Raw genomic sequence first — 21,457 nt, forward strand, 5'->3', positions numbered from 1 at the left:
ATTGTTTTCTACGTTGTTCAAATTTATAAACGTCATCATCAAAATAGAACTTCATAATTTTTATTACCATTTTTTTCATCCGCACCATCATTTCATCTTCCTTACCAACGCAATCACCATAACAACGGTCTACATTTATCCAACCATTCATCCATTTATCCAACCATTCATCCATTTATCCAACCATTCATCCATTTATCCAGCCATCAATCTGAACATACAACCGACCAAACAACCATCAAACCCCCGATCCAACTAGCCAACTAACCAACCAGCCAACTAACTAATCAACCAACCACTCAACTAATCAACCAACCAGCCAGCCTGCCAGTAACCAGCAAACCAACCAACCAACCAACCAACCAATCAAGTAATTAAACCACCGACCAGCCAATCAACTAACCAACCAACCAATCAACTAACCAACCAACCGACCGACCAACCAGCCGACCAACCATCCAGCTAACACGTCATTAAGGCTAGATACATCAAGACCATGACGTCAACGTAGAAGGGAAATGATTGACAACCTTGCTTACGTAACACCAACAACTACGACGACGACGACAACAAGATCAGCAGCAGCACCAGCGGCACCAGCGGCGGCAACAACAACAGCCACTTCGTCAACAACAATATCAGCCAGAGAGGCCACCAAAGTTTTAGCAGCAACTACAACAACTGCAACAAAAACCACAAAAACATCAAAGCAAAAAGCAACAGCAAATATTGAGAGTAAAAGTTCAGTTAAAAATAACATTAAAAAAACTTTGCATGGTCTGACAGCATCATTTGTTGATGTGATTGTTGTTGCTGCGATTGTATTGTTAGGAAAACTTTTAGGATTGGGATCAAGGATTCATGTGGCTGGAGATGGTACGTGCGTGTCTTTGTTGTTGTTTATTTTAGTTGTGATTAATTTTTGTTGTGGCGGTTTGTTGTTGTTGTTGTTTGTTTTTAATGCCATGTTTGTTTGAAGTTTTTATTATTACTTCGTTTCAGCAGGTTGTGTCAAATTTGCATGGAGTATGTTGCGTGCAGGTTCTTGCGTTCGTTTGCATATTTATAATCGTGATTCGTGCAGTTCTTTATTAGATGTTTCATGCTGTTGTGCGGCTGTCGTGAGCTGTTGAAACGTGTTTGTTGTTGTTGATTGTTGGTGTCTTTCTTGTTGCTGGTTGCTTAAAAATTGATTTTGCTGCTTTTTATTCAGAGTAATTCTTCTAATAAACGATTTTAAAGTTGATCGTAATCACTTCGTTGAAAATGTTCATTCAAAATTGCTAAACGTCTATATAAAATTTTTAAGCAGTAAATTTGAAAAAATGTAAACTTTTTTTTACAAAATGGTTGAATTAAACGCTGATGAATTTCTTTATCCGTGAAAAAAGATAGAAGAAAATAGTTGGATGGTTTAAAACAAATTGCTCCAAAAGTAAACATAGCAAGCTATATATTACTGAGGGGGAAAATAAAATTAATGAATATACAAATTAATAGTTGAGTAAACAAAGAACGAATGAAAGAAAGAAGATACGAATAAATGAACAATGAATGAATGAATGATAGAATGAAAAGCTGAGTGAATGAATGAATAAGCAAACGAACGAATAAAGGATGAAAAAAATGAACAAATGAATGAAAAACAGAATTAACAAAAAGTAACAAACAGTGAATGATGAACTGAGAGTTTCTTACTAAGATGAATGTTTACTTGACAAATTTGACAACAATCGTTTGTAGTGAAGGAGATGGAAAATGCATTTCTTAGATGTTACCATTCAAGTAAACTTACGCACAACATAAGTTTAAATTGTAGTTAGCTTAATGAAGTTTTCAAAAAAATTAGTAATAAAACGGTATACAAAACACTGATACAATGAGAAAAAAACACAAAAACAATTATTACCAAAAACAGAAAAATAAAAATGTTATTAAAATGAAAAAAATGACTAAATGAAAGAAACGGCTGTCATCTGGAGGCCAATAAAGTGTGCAACTACTGCTCTAAATACGTCTTCCAAGACCATGAAGTCTAACTATAAATTGCACAATTGAGATGAAAAACTAAAATTGAATTAAAATATAATAAAAAGAGAAATAACAGCAAATAATTAAACCGAATTTGAAAAAAGAAATAGAAAGAAATTATGGAATAAGCGGACAAACGAAACAAACAGAATGAACAGTCGTTAAAATAGTGGCGCATTAAAAAGGCATTAACATACAAAAGATGCTGAACAGACGGAAATTTGAAATGAAAAACTAAACATACAACAAAGAATAAAATAGATACATTAAAAAAAATAAACAGTATAACAAACATGCACATATGCATGTTAGGACATATACAGTGTATGTCTAAACAATTTCATTTGAACACCAGGTCAAAATATATTTATAAAACAATAAGCAATACGCTTTTGTTTGAGGTTTAAAAATGACGAAACTTATTTACACATGCAAGATACACACATATACATTGAAACAAAGTACAGATACAATACAAACATTACAGACACACAAATACATAAATACATACACATACAAATAAACGTGAATTTGTATTTTTTTTTCAAAATTGGCCTCTTTGTTATTTGGACTAAAAATTTGAAAAAAGCCATCAAATTTATAGCCTCATTTGTTTATAGATAAATTTAAAAATACAACTAGGCACACATACACAACACATACACAGACACACACTGACACGCACACGCGCACACACACACAAATTTAAAAAAATAAAAATGACCAAATTGAATAAGAAAACGTCGTTGCATGTATGCTAATTCGGATGGGGCTGATTTTTAATTGGAAAAAAGAATGCTTAGGAGCAAATATCTTCAGACCATCAAACTGGGAAACAATATAATCAAAAAAATTTAAATTAAATTAAAGTATTTTCACACAGGCAGACAGACAGACTAGAAAACAGACAGACACACAAACAAACGCATAAACATACACACACATACATACACACGCATGTATACACGTTTATTGAAAAATTAAGAATTGAAACTTACCAGATATTAATGCTTTTGAATAACACTGTATGATACAAAGCTAACTTATAAAAAAAATAATACGTAATTAAGATTTTATCGAAAAACAAACAAAAAAACAAAAAACAAGCATACAATATATACAAAACACACACCTAAAAAAAACAAATAACAAGCATATCAAATATACAAAACACACACCTAAGAAACATATCAAACCAACAAACATACAACAGCAGAAAAGTACAAAAAGTATTTGATTACCGAAAGCAATGGAGACTCAATGGTAATGATATTTGCATTATACGAAGCAATATATGCTGTTAATTTTCTATCGTCTTCTGACATGCTTCTACTACTACTATTACTACTACTAACTACCACTACTACTACTACTACTACTACTACTAATACTACTAATACTACTACTACTACTACTACTGCTATTGTTACCATACTGCTACTACTAATTTCACTACTTTTAACACTACTACTACAGCTGCTACTGCTATTACTACTACTAACTACTATTACTACCATTGCTACTACTACTACTACTGCTACTACCACCGATACTATTACTGCGATGTCGTTACTTACTTTATTTAGTTTTAAATTAATAGGAAATTCCAGAAGGAGTAATGAAAGCTCGGCCTGCATAAAATGTTGGATAGCGGTAATGCATGCCACACACACACACACACACACGCACGCGCACACACGCACACATATACACACACAAATGCACCACACACAAACATACGCATACACACAGCACACTCACATATCAACAGATAGATGTGTATGTGTGAATACAAAAATAATGAAAATAACTTACAAATAAATACAAAGATACAATTGAAAACAGAAAAATGCAAAAAATTATTAGCAATCATCTAGATACAATCTAACCAAACAAATGTCTACCTAAAGGTTTGAAAAAAACACACACATACGAACAATAACAAACAAGCCAATAAACAAATAAATACAGACAGACATTTACAAACATTCATCCAGATAAAAACAAATATGCAAACATAGACAGGCAAACAAAGAGACATAAATTGAAGGCGCCCATCTTGCAGTTGGACAGACTAACGTATTGGAAATTGGAAAAAGCTGCATAAATAAACATTGTAATAAAGAATCTTATGTAAGATGTACACTCATTATACTCTATTAAACATACTACATATACAACGAACCTTTGTACAACGTACGCATATATAACGAACCCATATGTAACGCTCATAAATGCAGCATATATGTCTGTCCACAATTTATACACGCATAAACATAATTTATCGCATGGTGTTTATTTGTTAATCCAGTATAAAAAAAAACCCGCTGGCAATCAATGCCGATTCATTTGAACAACATGACAAAATCTATCACACATGGCATAACACATGCAAATAAAAACACATACAAAAGCATACACTCACACAGACGCACACACAGACGTACACACAGACGTACACACAGACGCACACAAACAGAGAAGAACGATGCACGTCCAACAAACACAATCTCACTTCTGAAACTATTTAGTTATCTGGCTTCAAATGAAAGATTGATTCATTTGATAATGGCAACTAACTACAAGTGCATATGTAGTTACGCGTTTGTGTCTTTGTCTGTCTGTCTATCTCTCTGCCGTATGCGTGCGTATTTAATTATGTATTCAAAGTGTAGTTTCTGATCTAGAGTGCAATAACATTACTGCTGGATATAACTTCCATAGCATCCATAATAATTTCATTGGTACATGAGTGAGGGCTCTAACAGAATTACCAATATTATCACCGCTCATGAGTCATATTGCCAGTTAAAAATAATTGTGAATAAATGATGAATAGTAATGTTTATTTAGTAATGTGAGTGTTTGAAAAAAGGACAAACATATATTATAAGCTTTATTGAGTGAAATTAAAAACCTCAAAATATCAGTAAAAAAACACACACAAAGTAAGCAACAAAAAGAACAAACAAACAACAACAAAAAACACACAAAAAAAAACTAAATTACCAAAAATCAAAGCATCAGCAAAAATTGTAACATCAATATAAGAACATCAAAATAAATAACAAGAAGAACAACAACAACGACAACATCATCATCAACAACATCATCAACAACAACAAAAGCAACAACACATCAAGTTACATAAGCTTATCTACAACACTCTTGATGATATCATGAACAATTGCACGAACGCTACTTTTAATACTAACACAATACTACTATTACTACTTCTGCTGCTGCTACTACTACCACTACTACCACTACTACCACTATCACTACTACTACTACTTCCACAACTATTCCTGCTACTACTTCAACCACTACTATCACTACTATTGTATCTACTACTGCTGCTACAACTAATATCATTTGTAGTGGCATTAGTTTAGTGATTAGGGTATATTATTAAGTAAACTTTAACAATACTACTGGCGACTGATTAAAGTAAAATGTGTTGCCAACTCAGCTAGGTTCAACTGCATACTACGGAATTCATAAATATGATTGATAGTTAACATGATGCCTTTTACATAATATTATTTGTAATTTAGTAGTATATTTGTAATAATTGTGAGTAATTAAGAAAGGTGAACACATACAAACACACGTAAACACACACAGGCACACGTACACACGAGCAAACAAGTCCATACCAGTAAACCAAACATCGAAGAAAATAGTTCGAGAGAATTGACAAGAGCAAATTAAATATACGCCACGACATGCACACGCACACACGCTTGTTTCCCTACGTACATCCGGTATTTTTTGTACAACTACGCGTGTATTTGTATTTGATTGTACGCTCAGACCAGCGTACAAATATATTGATGTGTGTATGTAGTACAGTTATACGCATATAAATATTCGCCTCTATGCTGAGAGTATTTTGTATGGATTTATTCCTTGTATATTTTCAGCACTTGGAAATTTGTATGGGTTTGTCTGCGTGTGTGTGTGTGTGTACGTATTTGTGTGTATATGTATGTATGTATGTGTGTGTGGTAGATGGCACGAGAGCCAGATTAATAAATAGTCAGGTTTTGTACGTGGCTACTGAAAAATCTCATCATGTCGTCGTCGTCGTTGTCGTTGTGGTAATCGTCACTCGCATTCATCATTGTCATCATCAACACTGTTATCATCATTATCATCATCATCACCATCATTACTATTGTCATCATCATCGTATTTTACGTATATAATCACCAGTGATATATTTGCTGAACGGCATTGACAGTACAGTCATCATCGTCATCATCACAATCATCCTGAACAACTCCATCAAAATTTCATCAAAATTTCATCATTTTTTTGTTCTTCTTCTTCCTCATCTTTTTCCTCATCTTCTTCCTCATCTTCTTTCTCATCTTCTTTCTCATCTTCTTTCTCATCTTCTTCCTCATTTCCACCTCCTCACCATCATTTCTTCCTCTCTCATATCAAATCATTTGATTACTTCGCAGTACTTAATTTAACGTAAGTGAATTCCCCTCATAAGCTCGTCTATCCGTTTGTCTGGATATTTGTCGATCTGTCTGTCTGTCAGTCTGTCTGTCTGTGTGTATGCATGTATGCACGTAAGTTAGTGCAACTGTCTGTCTGTCTATCTGTCTGATTGCTTGTCTGTCTCAAGTATTTCGAGTTGGTTTGTTTAATTGATAATCCGCTGTGTTTTTGAATATACAAGGACGAAATGATGACTGATGACAATAATAATAATAATGATGACGACGATGATGATGACGACGACGACGACAATGATGATGTACGCAGGCTTATAATTGAATCATCTCCAATGTCTATCTCATATTAATATTTTTTTAAGAAAAAAATTGTAATAATAATAATAAAATAATGCCGAAAAAAATAATTTTGAAAATTTTTATAACAACGAAACTGAATATTAAAAACATTCTGGATGGTATACAACAGATAAACAAACTGAAAAGTATACGATAATATACAAACATTAGAGTACCAAAAGTAGTATGCAAAAAATTTAAACATACAAACAATACATACAAAATTTGATACAAAAAATTGCACGAGCATAATTTTTAGTTGAAAATAATTGATATTTTTATGTAAATATACACCGGAAAAGATAAACACTCAATATGTATGTCTAACAAACAATCAAACAGATCGAATAAAATAATAAAATCATAAAATACAATCATACATACATACAGACAAACAAACAAACACACACAAACAAACAAGCAATGCAACATACAAACATACATACAGAGAGAAATAACATGCAAATCAATATATGACCTTCCTTTTCTCTCGCTCTCTCTTATACTCTTTCTTCTTTTTTTTTCTTTTTTCTCTTCCCAATTGGACTTGCATACATTATCGCAACTTTCCAGCGCAAACAAACAAAAAAAGAATCTACATTTCTTCTTTTTCGTTTGAAACATGCTCCTTGTTTTGTATATGTATGCTGTTTGTCTTGTATATCTTCTGTAAGTTGTTTGTATAGTGTTTGTGTGTTTAATGGTTGTATTTTTATGTTGTTTGTTGTATGTTTGTCATACTAGCATGCTACACCAAAAGTTGTGTTAGTTCAACATGAAATGTACGAATCCAGTCAAAAATTTCAGAAATCTAACTTGGATGCTAATATAATGAAACTACGAAAGTAAGAGCAGCGTACACTGAACTGCAAAAGTATTGTTAAAAATTATCTTATAAGCTGTTCTTCTCGGTAAAATGTCAACTTGATATTGTCAGCAAATTAAACCAATAGTCTCTCTGATGTTGAAGAAAAAGAAATACATCTACGCTGAATTTTTATCAAAAAGAAGAGTATTTCAGTTTATTGAAATAATTAATTTGCAACTAATGTTGAAAGATTCTTCAGTATTTTTTCTTCTATAGAACATGAGACTATAACAGACTCATTTCGACAATATTTACAATTTTTGTTTTTATTACTTATAAGTTGTAATTTGGCATATAAAAGCTTTAAAGTGTTTTGTGAGTTATTATTATTTCTCATATTATTTCTATTATTTTTAACTCATAAATCAATGAATTCTTGTGAAAAATAAAGCAGTCTATAGACGCCCCATCAATAAGGTGATGATTTTTATTTTTGATTTATTAACATTTTTAAAATTTTTAGAAATTTTTTTTCAATTTATTGATCTTTTTGGATTGATTCATTTTTGTTGGGCAGTGTTTGGGTTTTATCACTGTTACCATCTTGACGATATTTCACTTTTGCGTAATAAATAACTTTGCCATCATCATTCTCTTCGTCTTCATCCTCATCTTCATTCCCATCTTCATCTTCATCCTCCTCCTCATCCTCTTCATCATCTTCTTCTTCATCATCGTCACAGTGGTAGTAGTACTTCATGATCCGGCCGACTGCAGCTCCTTCCTTGACCGATCTTAATTTATGAAACGTTCACCCTACCTCTCTCCTTCTTTCTCACTCTCTCCTTCTATTTTTCTTTTATTCCATTTTTTTTATACTTACTCTTTTTAGTTTACTTTTTTTCATTTTTTTCATTATTTTTTTATCTCTTTCTCTCTCATCTCTCTTTCTCTCTCTCTCTCTCTAACTCTCTTTCTTTCTCGAACTATCTCTTTCTATCTCTTCATGTCATTTTCGTTATTTGTTATTTCGTTATTTGTTATTTTTATATGTTTACTCACATTTCATTTATTTGTTTTTTCTGTTTGTGTTCTTTCCATTTTCTCTTCCCATCCTAACTTCATTTTCCTCCAACATACTCTCGCGTAGTGCCTGTCGAACCAGATAGAACATTCACGTCTCCACAGTAATATGGTCCATTCTTTTGGGAATTATTGTTTTATTTTATTATATTTTGTTGTTAACATTTAATGAACACCAATTCACTTTCAAGAGCTGTTTTATGTTTAATAGTTTTAATTACCGTATGATTGTGTGTTGATGGATTAGTTGTTTGGGTTGTTAGAGTAGTTAGAGAGGATTTAATGTTTTATGTTACATAATGGGCGTGTTATGTGGAAAATTTTATGCTTTGTGTGTGTTAGTGTCGTAAGCGTTGTAGTAAATTTTAAGTTTTACTTGATTTATCGTATGTGTGATGTACATTGTCGGGCTTTTAATGCTGAATTATTTATTATTCATCACTTCTCGGTGATGTTTCTGTAGAAGTTACATCGCGGCTACAATTTTCCGGCCTGTGGTTTGTTTGATATCTGTGAGATTTTATTTCTGTTTTTATTTAGAGTTTTAATTTGAGGAGTATTTTTTTCGTATGTCTATTTTTTCTCTGTGTCTCTCTCCATCTTCGAACTGTTCTGAATGTTGTGTAATTAAATTTTACACAGCACGTTCACGACTCTTATCTTATATGCATCTCCTAAAAAAAATGCTTCCACTTTCTCCTCCATTCATTTGTATTTTCATTTGTTTTTTTTTATTTATATGTTGCTTGGTTTTACGTGTATTCCTTCTACACGTATGTTATAATGTTGTTGTTTGTTGTTGTTGTTATTTAGTGGCAGTTTTGGTTATGTACGTTGTCATGTAGTTGTTGTTGCATAGTTGTTGCATATTAGTCGTTGTTATGTAGTAGTAGTAGTTATTGTTGTTGTTACATATTAGTTGTTGCACAGACTCTTCGGCCATTACTTATTCAATGATTTATTTAGGTGCGTGTTGTTGCGTGGTATGCATTCATCTTTCTTATATTCATTTTCATTTATTTTTTAATTCAAGTTTCTGGAAACAATCAACAATTTTTTTTTATTTACGCCAAATGAAATTTTTAGAACAAATAGTTTGACCGTTGATGATAGGATGGAGTATTTACTGGCTGTTAAAAATAAATAATCATTCAACATTTTATAATTTGGCGAACGATTTAACATTTTTACAACATTCGATAAGAATCTCTGAAAAACTTAAGAATATAATCTCAAAAACATCGCAAAGAATTTCATTGTGATCAAGATATATCAACATAAAACAGTTTACAATATTCAAAAAGCTACATGAAAAGGAACATGTCACAACATTTTAAGAAAATAATTATATAAATATTTTTATGTACCGTAAATTTCTCTTCTAAAAATGACCAGATAAAAGAATCTTACAAAAAACTGACACAGAAAAATTGAAACTAAAAAAAAGTCTATCTTCGAAGGTGTATAATAATGGATATGTTTGGATGTTTGCGTTTGTTTGTATATGTGTTTGTATATGTTTGTATATGTTTGTATATATGTTTGTATATGTGTTTGTATATGTTTGTTTATGTTTATGTATCTCTTCAATGGCCATTTGTAAGAACGACAAACACTTTTTGTGGCATAAATCATCCGGTAAAGTGAAAAATAGATAAAAAGAAAATTTTTTTTTTATTTATTTCAGAATGAATCATGAAACGCGTAAAATCAAAACTGGATGTTCATGTTAAAATAATAGTAGAGGGGGGTAAATAAATAACGGGAAAACTGTAATGCTGGAAAATTTTGATTAAATGAATGAATGATGAATGAATGAATGAATGAATGAACGAACGAACGAACGAACGAACGAACAAACGAATGAATGAGCGAAAGAATAAAGGAATGAATGATTGATTGAATGAATGAATGAACGAGCGAACGAACAAACGAATGAATGAACGAAAGAATAAAGGAATGAATGATTGAATGAATAAATGATATTCTCATCCTCTCTCTCTCTCTCTCTCTCTCTCTCTCTCTCTCCTCTCTCTCTCTCTCTCTCAGTCAATCTTAAATACTTGCAACTCGTGACGGGTCTTTGAACTTTGATGGTCAAGATTCAATAATTAAAGAGGTGAGATGGTGAAGTGGCGAAGATGAGAGAAAGAAAGCTGAAGAAAAAATTTATAAAGAAAAAGACTAAAAATGGACGTATTCTTCTTGTCAATCTTCCCCCATCAAAACTTTGTCTTGTTTTGTTTTTAAAATTTGTACACATTTATAACTTTGTCTGCTAGCAGTATGATCGTCGTCATCATCACGACAAGCCTTGCGTTATCATTTGTAATTTCATCTTCTCATCTTGACATCAAACTCATTATCATTTTTTTTATCATCGTCGTCTCTTATCACCATCATCGTCACCATCTTCATCATTATCTTCACCATCATCTTCACCACTGTCATTGCCATTTTCACCACCATCATCATTATCATCGTCATCGTCAACGACAGCGTTTGTAGTAGGGCACTTTGCTTACGTCAAAAAAATAATTTTCAACAAATGATAAATAGTCATCCTTAACAAATGCATGCATACAAACACACTTACCTAAATTACACACACACACACACACACACACACACACATACACACACACAAACACATACACACACACATACACACACACACCGACACTCTAACAAAGATACACACAAACACACCCTTAAACAGTTCTACTGAAAAAAAATTTTTAAATACCCAAAATACACGCAAAACTTTATACACAAACGAACACAACAATCTTAAATCTAACACAAAAATAAACTAATATACACACACCGACACTCACACACATACACACACACACTCACACACACACACACTCATATATTTTATATATACACACACATGAACTTTTTATAAAAAACATAGAATTTATATATATGGGACATTTCGAGATGATAAATTGTTTCATTAAGGGTATTAAACTATTTTCCTTTGTGTATTTACTTAAAGGGCCACAATAATATATATATATACACACACACATGTATATACATATATATATATATTTATGTGTGCATGTGTATGTATGTGTGTGCGTGCGTGTGTGTGCGTGTATGCATGTCTGTGTGTTTATATTGTTTATATTTTAATATATATCTATGGTTTTCATTAATTTTCAATTAGTCAATTTATGAATTCCAATTATATGGATCGGATTTCATTTTTTCATTAACAATTTTTCTAATGAGCTGTGTCGGTTAAGTTTGATCCATACTACACGGCACTTCACCGCACCACATAACAATCGACACCACACCACACAGTGCGACACTCCAGTTTCTTATCCACCAAACACTCGATAACATGTAATGACCGTTCATGGAGCCCTCGATACATCAAATCGCCTATTTACTTCACTAATAGTTTTGCCATCTTATTTTTATAGTGTACACATATGAAAGTGTTTGATTTCTGTGTGTGTATTTGTCCATCTCTTCCTCTCTCTCTCTTCTTTTCTCTAGGTTTATGCGTGTATATATAAAAGTACTCTCTCTCTCTCTCTCTTTCTCTCTCTCTCTCTCTCTCTCTCTCTCTGAGTGTGTTCGTGTGAGTTTAAACAAGTGTTCATCTGTAGTGGTAGTACATGTACGGATATGTACGTGTTTATATATGTGTGTGTACGTGTTTATATATATATATATTTATGTGTGTGTGTGTGTGTATACGTAAGTGAAGTGTATGCATGTACGTGTATGTACGTGTATATATGTGTACGAGTTGTTTGTAAATTGATATGTACATTTTTTGGTTTTCTCATATACGTAATGAGAGTTAGTTTCTGCATTTTTTTTGTCTATTAGCTGCAATTTCTCAATAAAACCTCCAGGAAACATTGAAAAATTTTGTTTTTATTATTATTATTTTTATATTCACCGTTGTTATGGATTTTATTATTGTTTTTTTTATTATCATTGTTATTATTAATTATTTGTTATCGTATCTCTTTATTCTTTCCCGTGCTATTAATGTATTGTAATTGTAGTATGTTATCTATATAGCGCTAATTATAAATGCTAGCGAACTCAGTGTTAATCATTCCGTAGTTTAGAATTTCGAGACGGACAGCCAGAAGTCTTTTAGAAAAAATTTTTTTTGGTTTCTCGCTAATATACCGAAACTAAAATTTAAAAAATTAAATGATAAAAAAATTTTGCCTTTGAAAGTTTTCGTTTTTTGCCTCTCAAACACCGCTGACGATATAGTGTTACGATCATATTATTTATTCAGTTTTTTCAGGGTTCATTATTTTTATATATCATAATAATAATAATTATTATTGTTATAATCATGATTATTATGGTTATAATTATTTTTATTATCATTATTATTATGATTCTTTTTTTCCTCCTTGTAGTTTCATATTTTTTCAAAGTTTAGCTAAAGTTTTCTTGCGAAAAGAGATGCCATTTAATATCTAGTTTTTCGTTCTCGCGAGAAACTTAGAGCCTCTGGTCACACGTTCATTATTATTTCTATTTTGTTATTATTATTAACATTCTTCTTCTTCTTTTTCTTCTTCTTTCTTCTTCTTCTTCTTTTTCTTCTTATTATTATCATCATTTTATGTTTTCATAAGGTCTTTTTCAGAGGCATCAACGAGAAACAAACTGTGCGTGCATGTATAGTAAGTACGTACATACACGTGTAACAACGCATCACACCGGCGACATGTGATGGTCATGGGTCTCATTTCAATAAGAGTACCTACCAGATATTTTACCGTTATACCATCGCACTGGTAATAGAATATAATTAATAGTTATAATAATAAAATAAATAATAAAAACAAAAATAAGAAGAATAACAAAAATGATAATAATAAGCTTAAAGGTTGGACAATACAAAAATCTAAAATTTTAACAAATATAGAAATATTTATAGTATAAAAATAGTAATCACCTATGGATTTTTTCTACTTCCACTTTTACAACTGCAACTACTACTACTGCCGCAACTACTACTACTACTGCTACCACTAACACTAATATTAATGATAAATTTTCGATCAATGTTTCTCTCCTCATCATCAACCAACTTGAAAATATTATTCTCCACAAGTGCAAACGATTTGCATCATTTCTTAAGCAGGCCATGATGATGTATCTAAATGATGACATGCATTTAAATCCAGGCAATCAAACAAGCAATCTAAACCAAAGAACTCTGGCGTCATTTGCTCGTCATTCAAAAGTTTCATTACGGGCACATACAAATTTAATCATACACATGCAAATACATTTACTCGTATTGTATGTATTGTACATTCTGTATCTAAGTAATCGAGAAACATTTTTCTTCTCACAAATTGAAAAATTGTTTATACAACAAATACGTAAATAAAAACAATCCAATAAGTTTATACACGCCAACAAAGGTATGAAGACATAAAATACAATATGTAGATAATAAACAGAGATTTGTACACGTCATGATGAAGTCACGATGACGTACATGTCACTTTTTTGCGTCATCGTCAACGGATTGAGCCTTGGGTGATTGGTTGTTTAATTTGAGTGATCGATCGATTGATTGGTTAGCTGGTTGGTCGGCTGTCTGGTTGATTGACTGATTTGTTGTCTGATTGAATGAGTAAACATTTGGATGAAAGAATGATCGATCGATCAAATATCATCATCACCATCGTCCATTTAAACATCTATTATTACTATTTTCCTTCCCCATTTTTTTTTCTTCTTCCTCTTCCTCACCACCACCTTCATCAGTTTCTGATTCGTCAACACCGTCATTGCACATTCATCTTCACCCTCATTCAGTGGTCAATGATTGGTGTGACCTTGATACGGGCCCGGCAAACATCCTTGACATCAACGGCCACCAACATTCCATCTACGCCAGCCTCAAACGTGACGGTTCACTTTGGGTCAGACTCGGTCTCGACTATTCGACTGCGATCGACTGGTCCGTCACAAGTAGCAATCGGTTAAAGTTTCAAACCCGCCTGCTAAACGACTCTCAAACCGATTTATTGAAGAATTTGACATACACCGACTACTGCGTGCTAACGGATCTCGAGTTGAGTTTAAACGTCAAAGCGGCCTGGAATCCAAGCTTTATAACTTATTTTGAACCGTCAGTAAAAGAGAATCGAATCGTTTCGTTACGACCGGTGAAGGATTGCGGTTCGAAAACATCGATTCGGTTATCCGGTGGCGGACAGGAATTGAAATGTGAGGGTGCTAACAACAATCCTTGCTTGTTCAAGAAAAATGTGCCTCTACATCATCATCATCAGCAACATCAGTATTCGTCGTCATCGTCCTTGCCATCATCACTAACGACTATTTCTTCATCGTCATCATCTTCCTCATCATTCTCCTCCTCATCGTCACAATCATCATCAACAACGTCATCATCATCAACAACGTCATCATCATCAACAACGTCATCAACATCAGCAGCAACATCATCGCCATCGCCATCTACCAACTTCTTGAAGTACGTAAGCATGGACATGAGAGGACCTGACCACTGGTTTTGCAGCAGTGGGGGCAGCGGCCACACGGGCGACGCCAGCTTTTCCTTCAACGGCTCCTATTACCACGTCTACATCAAGGTCGACCAATGTAGGATTAAAACTGGTTCGTAGTGTGTTCTCTGTTTGTTTTTGGTATGTTTATTTATTTGTGTGTTTGTATGTTTTTTTGTTAGTTTGTTTTGAATTAGTTAATTAGTTTGTTTGTTTGTTTGCTAGAACGCTGGTTGTTTCTGCGTCGGTTTGTTTGTTTTTCTTTTTTGAGTTTGTATGTTTTTACGTTCCTCATTTTTTATCTGTCAGTGTTTTTTTTCGTTTTTGTGGCCATGTTTTCTTTTTGTAGTGAAATAAATTTATTCATTTCAAGGTTGAGTGTGGTTATTAATCTAAGAGTAGATAAATTCACAAATGAATGAATGAATAGAATGAACGAGCAGACGAATGAGTGAATGAATAACTAAATAGAATATAGAAAACAAAATAACGATTGAAGATATGAAGATGAAACGACTACACAAATGGATAACTAATACACACTCAGCTTATTAAGTAGCCTACTCAATCATTCCTTCTTTCGTCCTTTCATTCAATCCTTCATTCGTTTTTTCACTCATTCATTCAATGATACATTTTGTCTCTATATTTTTGTTTTTGCTCATTCGTTCATTCATTCCTATTTTTGTTCATTCATTAATTCATGTCAATGTATTTTGATGAAAAAAATGAATGTAAGAGTGAAAGATTAGAAGATGGATGGGTAAATAAATGAATAAAAAGATAGATTGATTGAGAGACGGATAGGTAAAAGGATGAAGAAGAGGTTAGATGGATAGATAGATAGATGGATGGATAGATGGATGGATAGATGGATGGATGGATAGATGGATGGATAAATGGATAGACTGAAGGTGATGACCACCCTCCCCCACATCATCCATTTCTCTCGCTGGCTGATTAATTGTCAATGGAAAGTACTACGATAGTGGGAAAAAAATATTTGAGAGAGATAAGAGAGAGAAAGAGAGAGAGAGAGAGAGAGAGAGAGAGTGAAAAAAGAGAAAAAAAGAAACAAAGCTAAAACTTAGTGCAAAGTCGAAAATAAAATAAAAAAATTAATAAAAATATTTGATGAAGTTCGTATGCAATAATGAAAATACACTCAGCAAGAGAATAATAAGAAAATCAACAAGGAAAAAAAATGAAAGAAAGAAAAATAAAGAAAGAGAAAAAAAGGAAGAGGAAGAGAGTGACTGCGGGTATAATTATTACCGCTAAAAGTGCATTCGATTTAAATTCATGACGTCAGAGCTCTTCATCCGTCCATCAATTCATCATGGTAACGTACGTGGGTTGTACGCATATCCGTGCGTGCACGCATATATATGTGAACACTTGTGCGTGCGTATGTGTGCGTGCGTGTGTGTGTATGTGTTGTGTGTGCGAATGTGTGTATGTGTGTGCGAATGTGTGTATGTGTGTGTGTGTGGCTTTTGTGTTTATATGCGTATGTTTTATATTTGTTCGTTAATTTTATATTTATAAGATTCGTCCTCCATTTACAATCATTAAAACAATGCATTTAAATTCTTCTCATAAAAAAAAACCAATTCATACCAAACCACAACAGAAAAGAATAACAATAAAAACAATAAAAATAGCAAAATAAAAACTTTGAACAACAGCAAAAACAATAAGAAGAAAAAGGGAATCAATTAGGAAGAAAACAAATCGTGACGCAGGCATGACGTCATCATTGCGCAGATTGGCTTCTGTGCATGCCTGAGTCCATGCTTTGTTTACTTTTTTGTTTACGTTTTTCGTTCACTTTTTCCTCTATTTGTTTTAATTTGTAAAACTTTCTGTAACAATTTTAAATTTTTGAAAGAAATTGAAAATTTCAGAAAAAAATTATGCGAAACAACGACAAACAATGAAAAAAACCATATCATCATCATCATCGTCGTTATCATCATCGTTCTCTTCATCGTCTTCTTCATCATCGTCGTTATCGTCATCACAATCATCATCATCTTTTTTTTTATTTTTCTAATTTGTTTCTTACCCACCATTCAACGGACTTACTCCATACTCACAATTCTTCATGTTTCGCTTTTTAAAGAATGATATTTTCGTCAACTTTTATGAATTTTTTGTCAAATCACGCCAATGACAGCAACGAAAATATATACAAAAACGCCAACAAAATCGGAATCATCAACAACAACACAAATTGCACTATCAACAACAGCGAAAACAATAGCAACAACACAACAACGCATCAACATCAACCATATGAGATATCTCTTTCAAAGAGAATATTTCAGCTAAGAAAACTGACAAAAAACAATTACTCCATAAATCAAACGCTTTAAAAAACGACAACAACAACCAACAACAAAATCAACAATAACAACTACAAACACCACAACAATAACAACAACCCCAGCAATTGCAATATAACAACAGCAATAACAATCGCAACAGCAAAACATCAATAAATACTCTTACACTACACATGCCAAATTGCAAAATTATGAACTTTTCAAAGCAGTAAAACTTAAAAAAAACCAGCCACTTAAACAACAACATCATCGTAAACAAAACCAACAACATCAAACATCAAATCAAATTTTAAACAACGTTAAAAAAATGAAAAACGCCAACAAAATCATGAACTACAACGTTATAAACAACAACATCATCATAAACAGCAACAACATAATTGTAGTAGTAGTAACGGTAATAAAAGTAGTAGTAGTAGTAGTAATAGTAGTAATAGAAGCAGTAGTAGTACTGGCAGAAACAGTAGCAGCAGCAGTAGTAGCAGTAGTAATAGTAGTAGCAGTAGTAGTAGTAGTAGCAGTAGTAGTAGCAGTAGTGGTAGTAGTTAATGTCGCAGTAAATAGCAGAGTAAAAAAGAAAGAGTATTTTATTAATGTAGGCAGTAGTAGTATAAATAGAAGTGATGTTGTGTCATTTTTGAAATTTAAAAATGTCAACAGTGATTCGTGTGCTGTGCTATTATTAATTCATCATCTCAAAATATCATCACCTCCATTATCAACAACATCGTCGTCATCGTCATTATCATCATAATCACTATCTTCATCATCGTCACTTCATCATACAGTTTGCGTGTCTATGCTTAAATACACACGTGTATATGTGTGTGGTGTGTGTGTGTGTGTGTGTGTGTGTGTAGTGTGGTATGTCCTGTCTGTTGTCTGTCCGTTTGTGTTTGTGCGTGCAAGAATGAATTAGAAGAATATCTACACGTGCATTTGCATTAAAGTCAAATGAATTATATTTACGTTAAAATATACAGATAATAAAAATAAGAATAATAATAATAATAACTGAAATAAAGTCAAAATAATACAAAATATAATAATACTGAACTACGAAGTTAGACAAACATAGAAATACAAGAGGCGAAAGATTAAAATCATCAAAACAAACATTTCGAAATGCAATGCAAACAAACATACAATCATTAAGATAGTCTAAATTATGATACAAATACAAAAAAAAACATATACAGAAATAGAAACATAAAAACGTACAAAATGTATACAAGTTTGAAAATTATTCAAACGTCTGCAGTTAAACGAAAAAGCCAAAGAAAGCAAAACACAAAAGACAAACATCCAAAACATTCATACCAGGCATGCAAAATACACAAACCTACATACCACATACACAAACGCACATACAAAACATACAAACAAACATTAATGTATAATTGAATTTTCTCCTAAGGAACTCTGCAAGACATATAATGAAGTTACAGCGATAGTAAATATGTAAGTGTGGCAAGGCTTTCCAGACATAATAATAATAATAATAATAAAGATAAATAAAAATAATAATAACAATAATAATAGCAACAAAAAATGGATTTTTTTTATTATAAATTTTGAAAAAAAAAACTTATCACGAGCATTTATTTTTCCGTAACCTTTTCCTGTTTTTCGTATTTTTTTTCATTTTTAATTTTTTTAGCTTTTCCATTCATTTATTCATTTTCAATTATTTTCCAGCCATTTTTTTCATCCATCCATCAACTAACTTTCCTATTTTGTTTTTCCGTGAATGCTAAACAAGCAGATTTTCAGGTTGACAATTTAAAAAAAATTAAAAAGAAACAAACGTATATAGTAAAATGATTTTTTTCAACAAAAAATATAAACAATTTCAAGATAAAAAAATCAATTAAACAAAATATACCAAAAATAGCTTTAATGTTATCATCGAAACCACACACACACACACACACACCACACACACACACACACGCGCGCGCGCACACACACAAATTTTGTTTAGCATGAATTCTGGCATCACACACATTACAATGCTTGTGAAAAATGAGGATCTTTATGCGTTCGAACCCTGTCATTGCAACAGCAGCAGGACCAGGCGGTTTAACCACTACACCACCTTACCTCTCTACACTACTTGTAACATCATTTGTAACAAAATTCACATACATTTATTCACACACACGTTTAAACATCAAACTATTTGAAAAAATTTTTTATATGAATTCCGTGAAATGATAACAAAAAAAAGCACGGACAAAAACATTAGCAACATCATCCCAAAACAACAAATGTAAAAACACATTAACAACATTATAACACCAACAACATCAACAACGACAACAACAACAAAAACGACAACAACAACAACAACGACAATAAACAAACCAAGAACAAAAAACATCTCACGTTGTTTTGTCGGTCGGCACAGCTGATCAACAATTTAAACTCTAATTAGCACAGATGATACAACCGTAAACAACAAGACGCTATAATAAAGATGGCTCCAACTATTACGAATACCGCCATACACACACGCACACACTTACAAACACACACACACACACACAGACAACACACACACACAAACACACACATACTTACAAACAAACATGTCTGCATACATTGATTCTCACGAGTAAACTACACCAACAACAACATCAGTAACATCAACAACAACGCCAAAAACAACATCAACAACTAAAGACAAAATGAGGTTTGACTGAATGTCAATCACACTTGTGCCACAAAGCATTCCAAGATTAAACATCCATGTCGTCTCGTCGTCATCACCATACTTATCATCGTCACCATCAGCATTATCATTTTCGTCATCATTTTCTGCTTCATCTTAATTATCATTAGCATCAATATCAGCAATAAGATCATTTTCATTGTTAATATTATAATAATAATTATTATTATCATATGAATGTTCATGCTATTTGTGGTTGTTTGGGTTTTTCCAATAAATTTATTTTTTAAATTATTAACAACCATAGAAAAATTAGTAAAAAAACCAAGTAAACAAAAATGAATTAGTTTTAGCAAACAATTTTCTGAAAGAAGTGTGAAACTAATGAAGCGAGATACACAAAGCATGAAATCGTCATATCACATTGTATGGCAAGTATAAGTCTTTCACACTCACATCATCAAGTTAACAGTTTCTGATGGTGCATGTTCAATGTCACGTCAGTCTTAATACAGTTCTTTGAAACAAATGCACACACACACACACACACACACACACTACACACATACACTACACACACACACATACACACACTACGCACGGAATGCATCTTCGTGAAGAAAGAACTGGGTCATTGATGTGACTTCATGTGGACAACGAGTCCAATTCTAGAAAAAATCACACACACAAACAAACACACACGCACAAACACACACTCAGAGATACCAACGCATACATATGACCGACTAGACAAACAAAAGTGCCATTTCAATTTAATTCAAATACGTTGAATGTAATAAATTTATATTTCTATCTGAAAAAGAAAATAATAAAAAAAACAACAGTAACAATGATTGTATTAAACTAATTTTGAGAAAAAACGAAGAAAAAGAAGCAGCACAAAAAACAGAAAAAACGTGTTTTGAGAGAAAACTTCGCAAGAAAATATTTGCTGAGTTTTGAAAGCCAGCTAATCGAATTGAAAGGAGTGCAATTTTGTTGGCAGGAAAAAAAATTTATCAGAAAAATTTTTTTATTTCACTAAAAAGTTTAATTCAATAAATTTTTCTTAGGAGTATTAAAACGTAGATAAGGTGATGTATGGCTAAACTTTTTTACTTTCGGTATGATTTTTTGAAAATTTGAAGAATGGGATGAAA

The 21,457-nt window shown here is 32.4% G+C and overlaps 1 protein-coding gene across 1 annotated transcript; it reads left to right on the forward strand.

Moving 5' to 3' along the window:
- Positions 1-13,461: 13,461 nt before the first annotated feature.
- HELRODRAFT_160827 (hypothetical protein) lies at positions 13,462-15,395 on the forward strand (the record flags this gene model as incomplete). Its single annotated transcript, XM_009017757.1, has 3 exons — positions 13,462-13,526; positions 13,920-13,978; positions 14,563-15,395. 3 exons carry the CDS (start codon positions 13,462-13,464, stop codon positions 15,393-15,395), a joined length of 957 nt encoding a protein of 318 aa, XP_009016005.1.
- Between the last annotated feature and the right edge of the window lie 6,062 nt (positions 15,396-21,457).

Source organism: Helobdella robusta, assembly GCF_000326865.2.
Source record: "Helobdella robusta unplaced genomic scaffold HELROscaffold_2, whole genome shotgun sequence".
NCBI classification, from domain to species: domain Eukaryota; kingdom Metazoa; phylum Annelida; class Clitellata; order Rhynchobdellida; family Glossiphoniidae; genus Helobdella; species Helobdella robusta.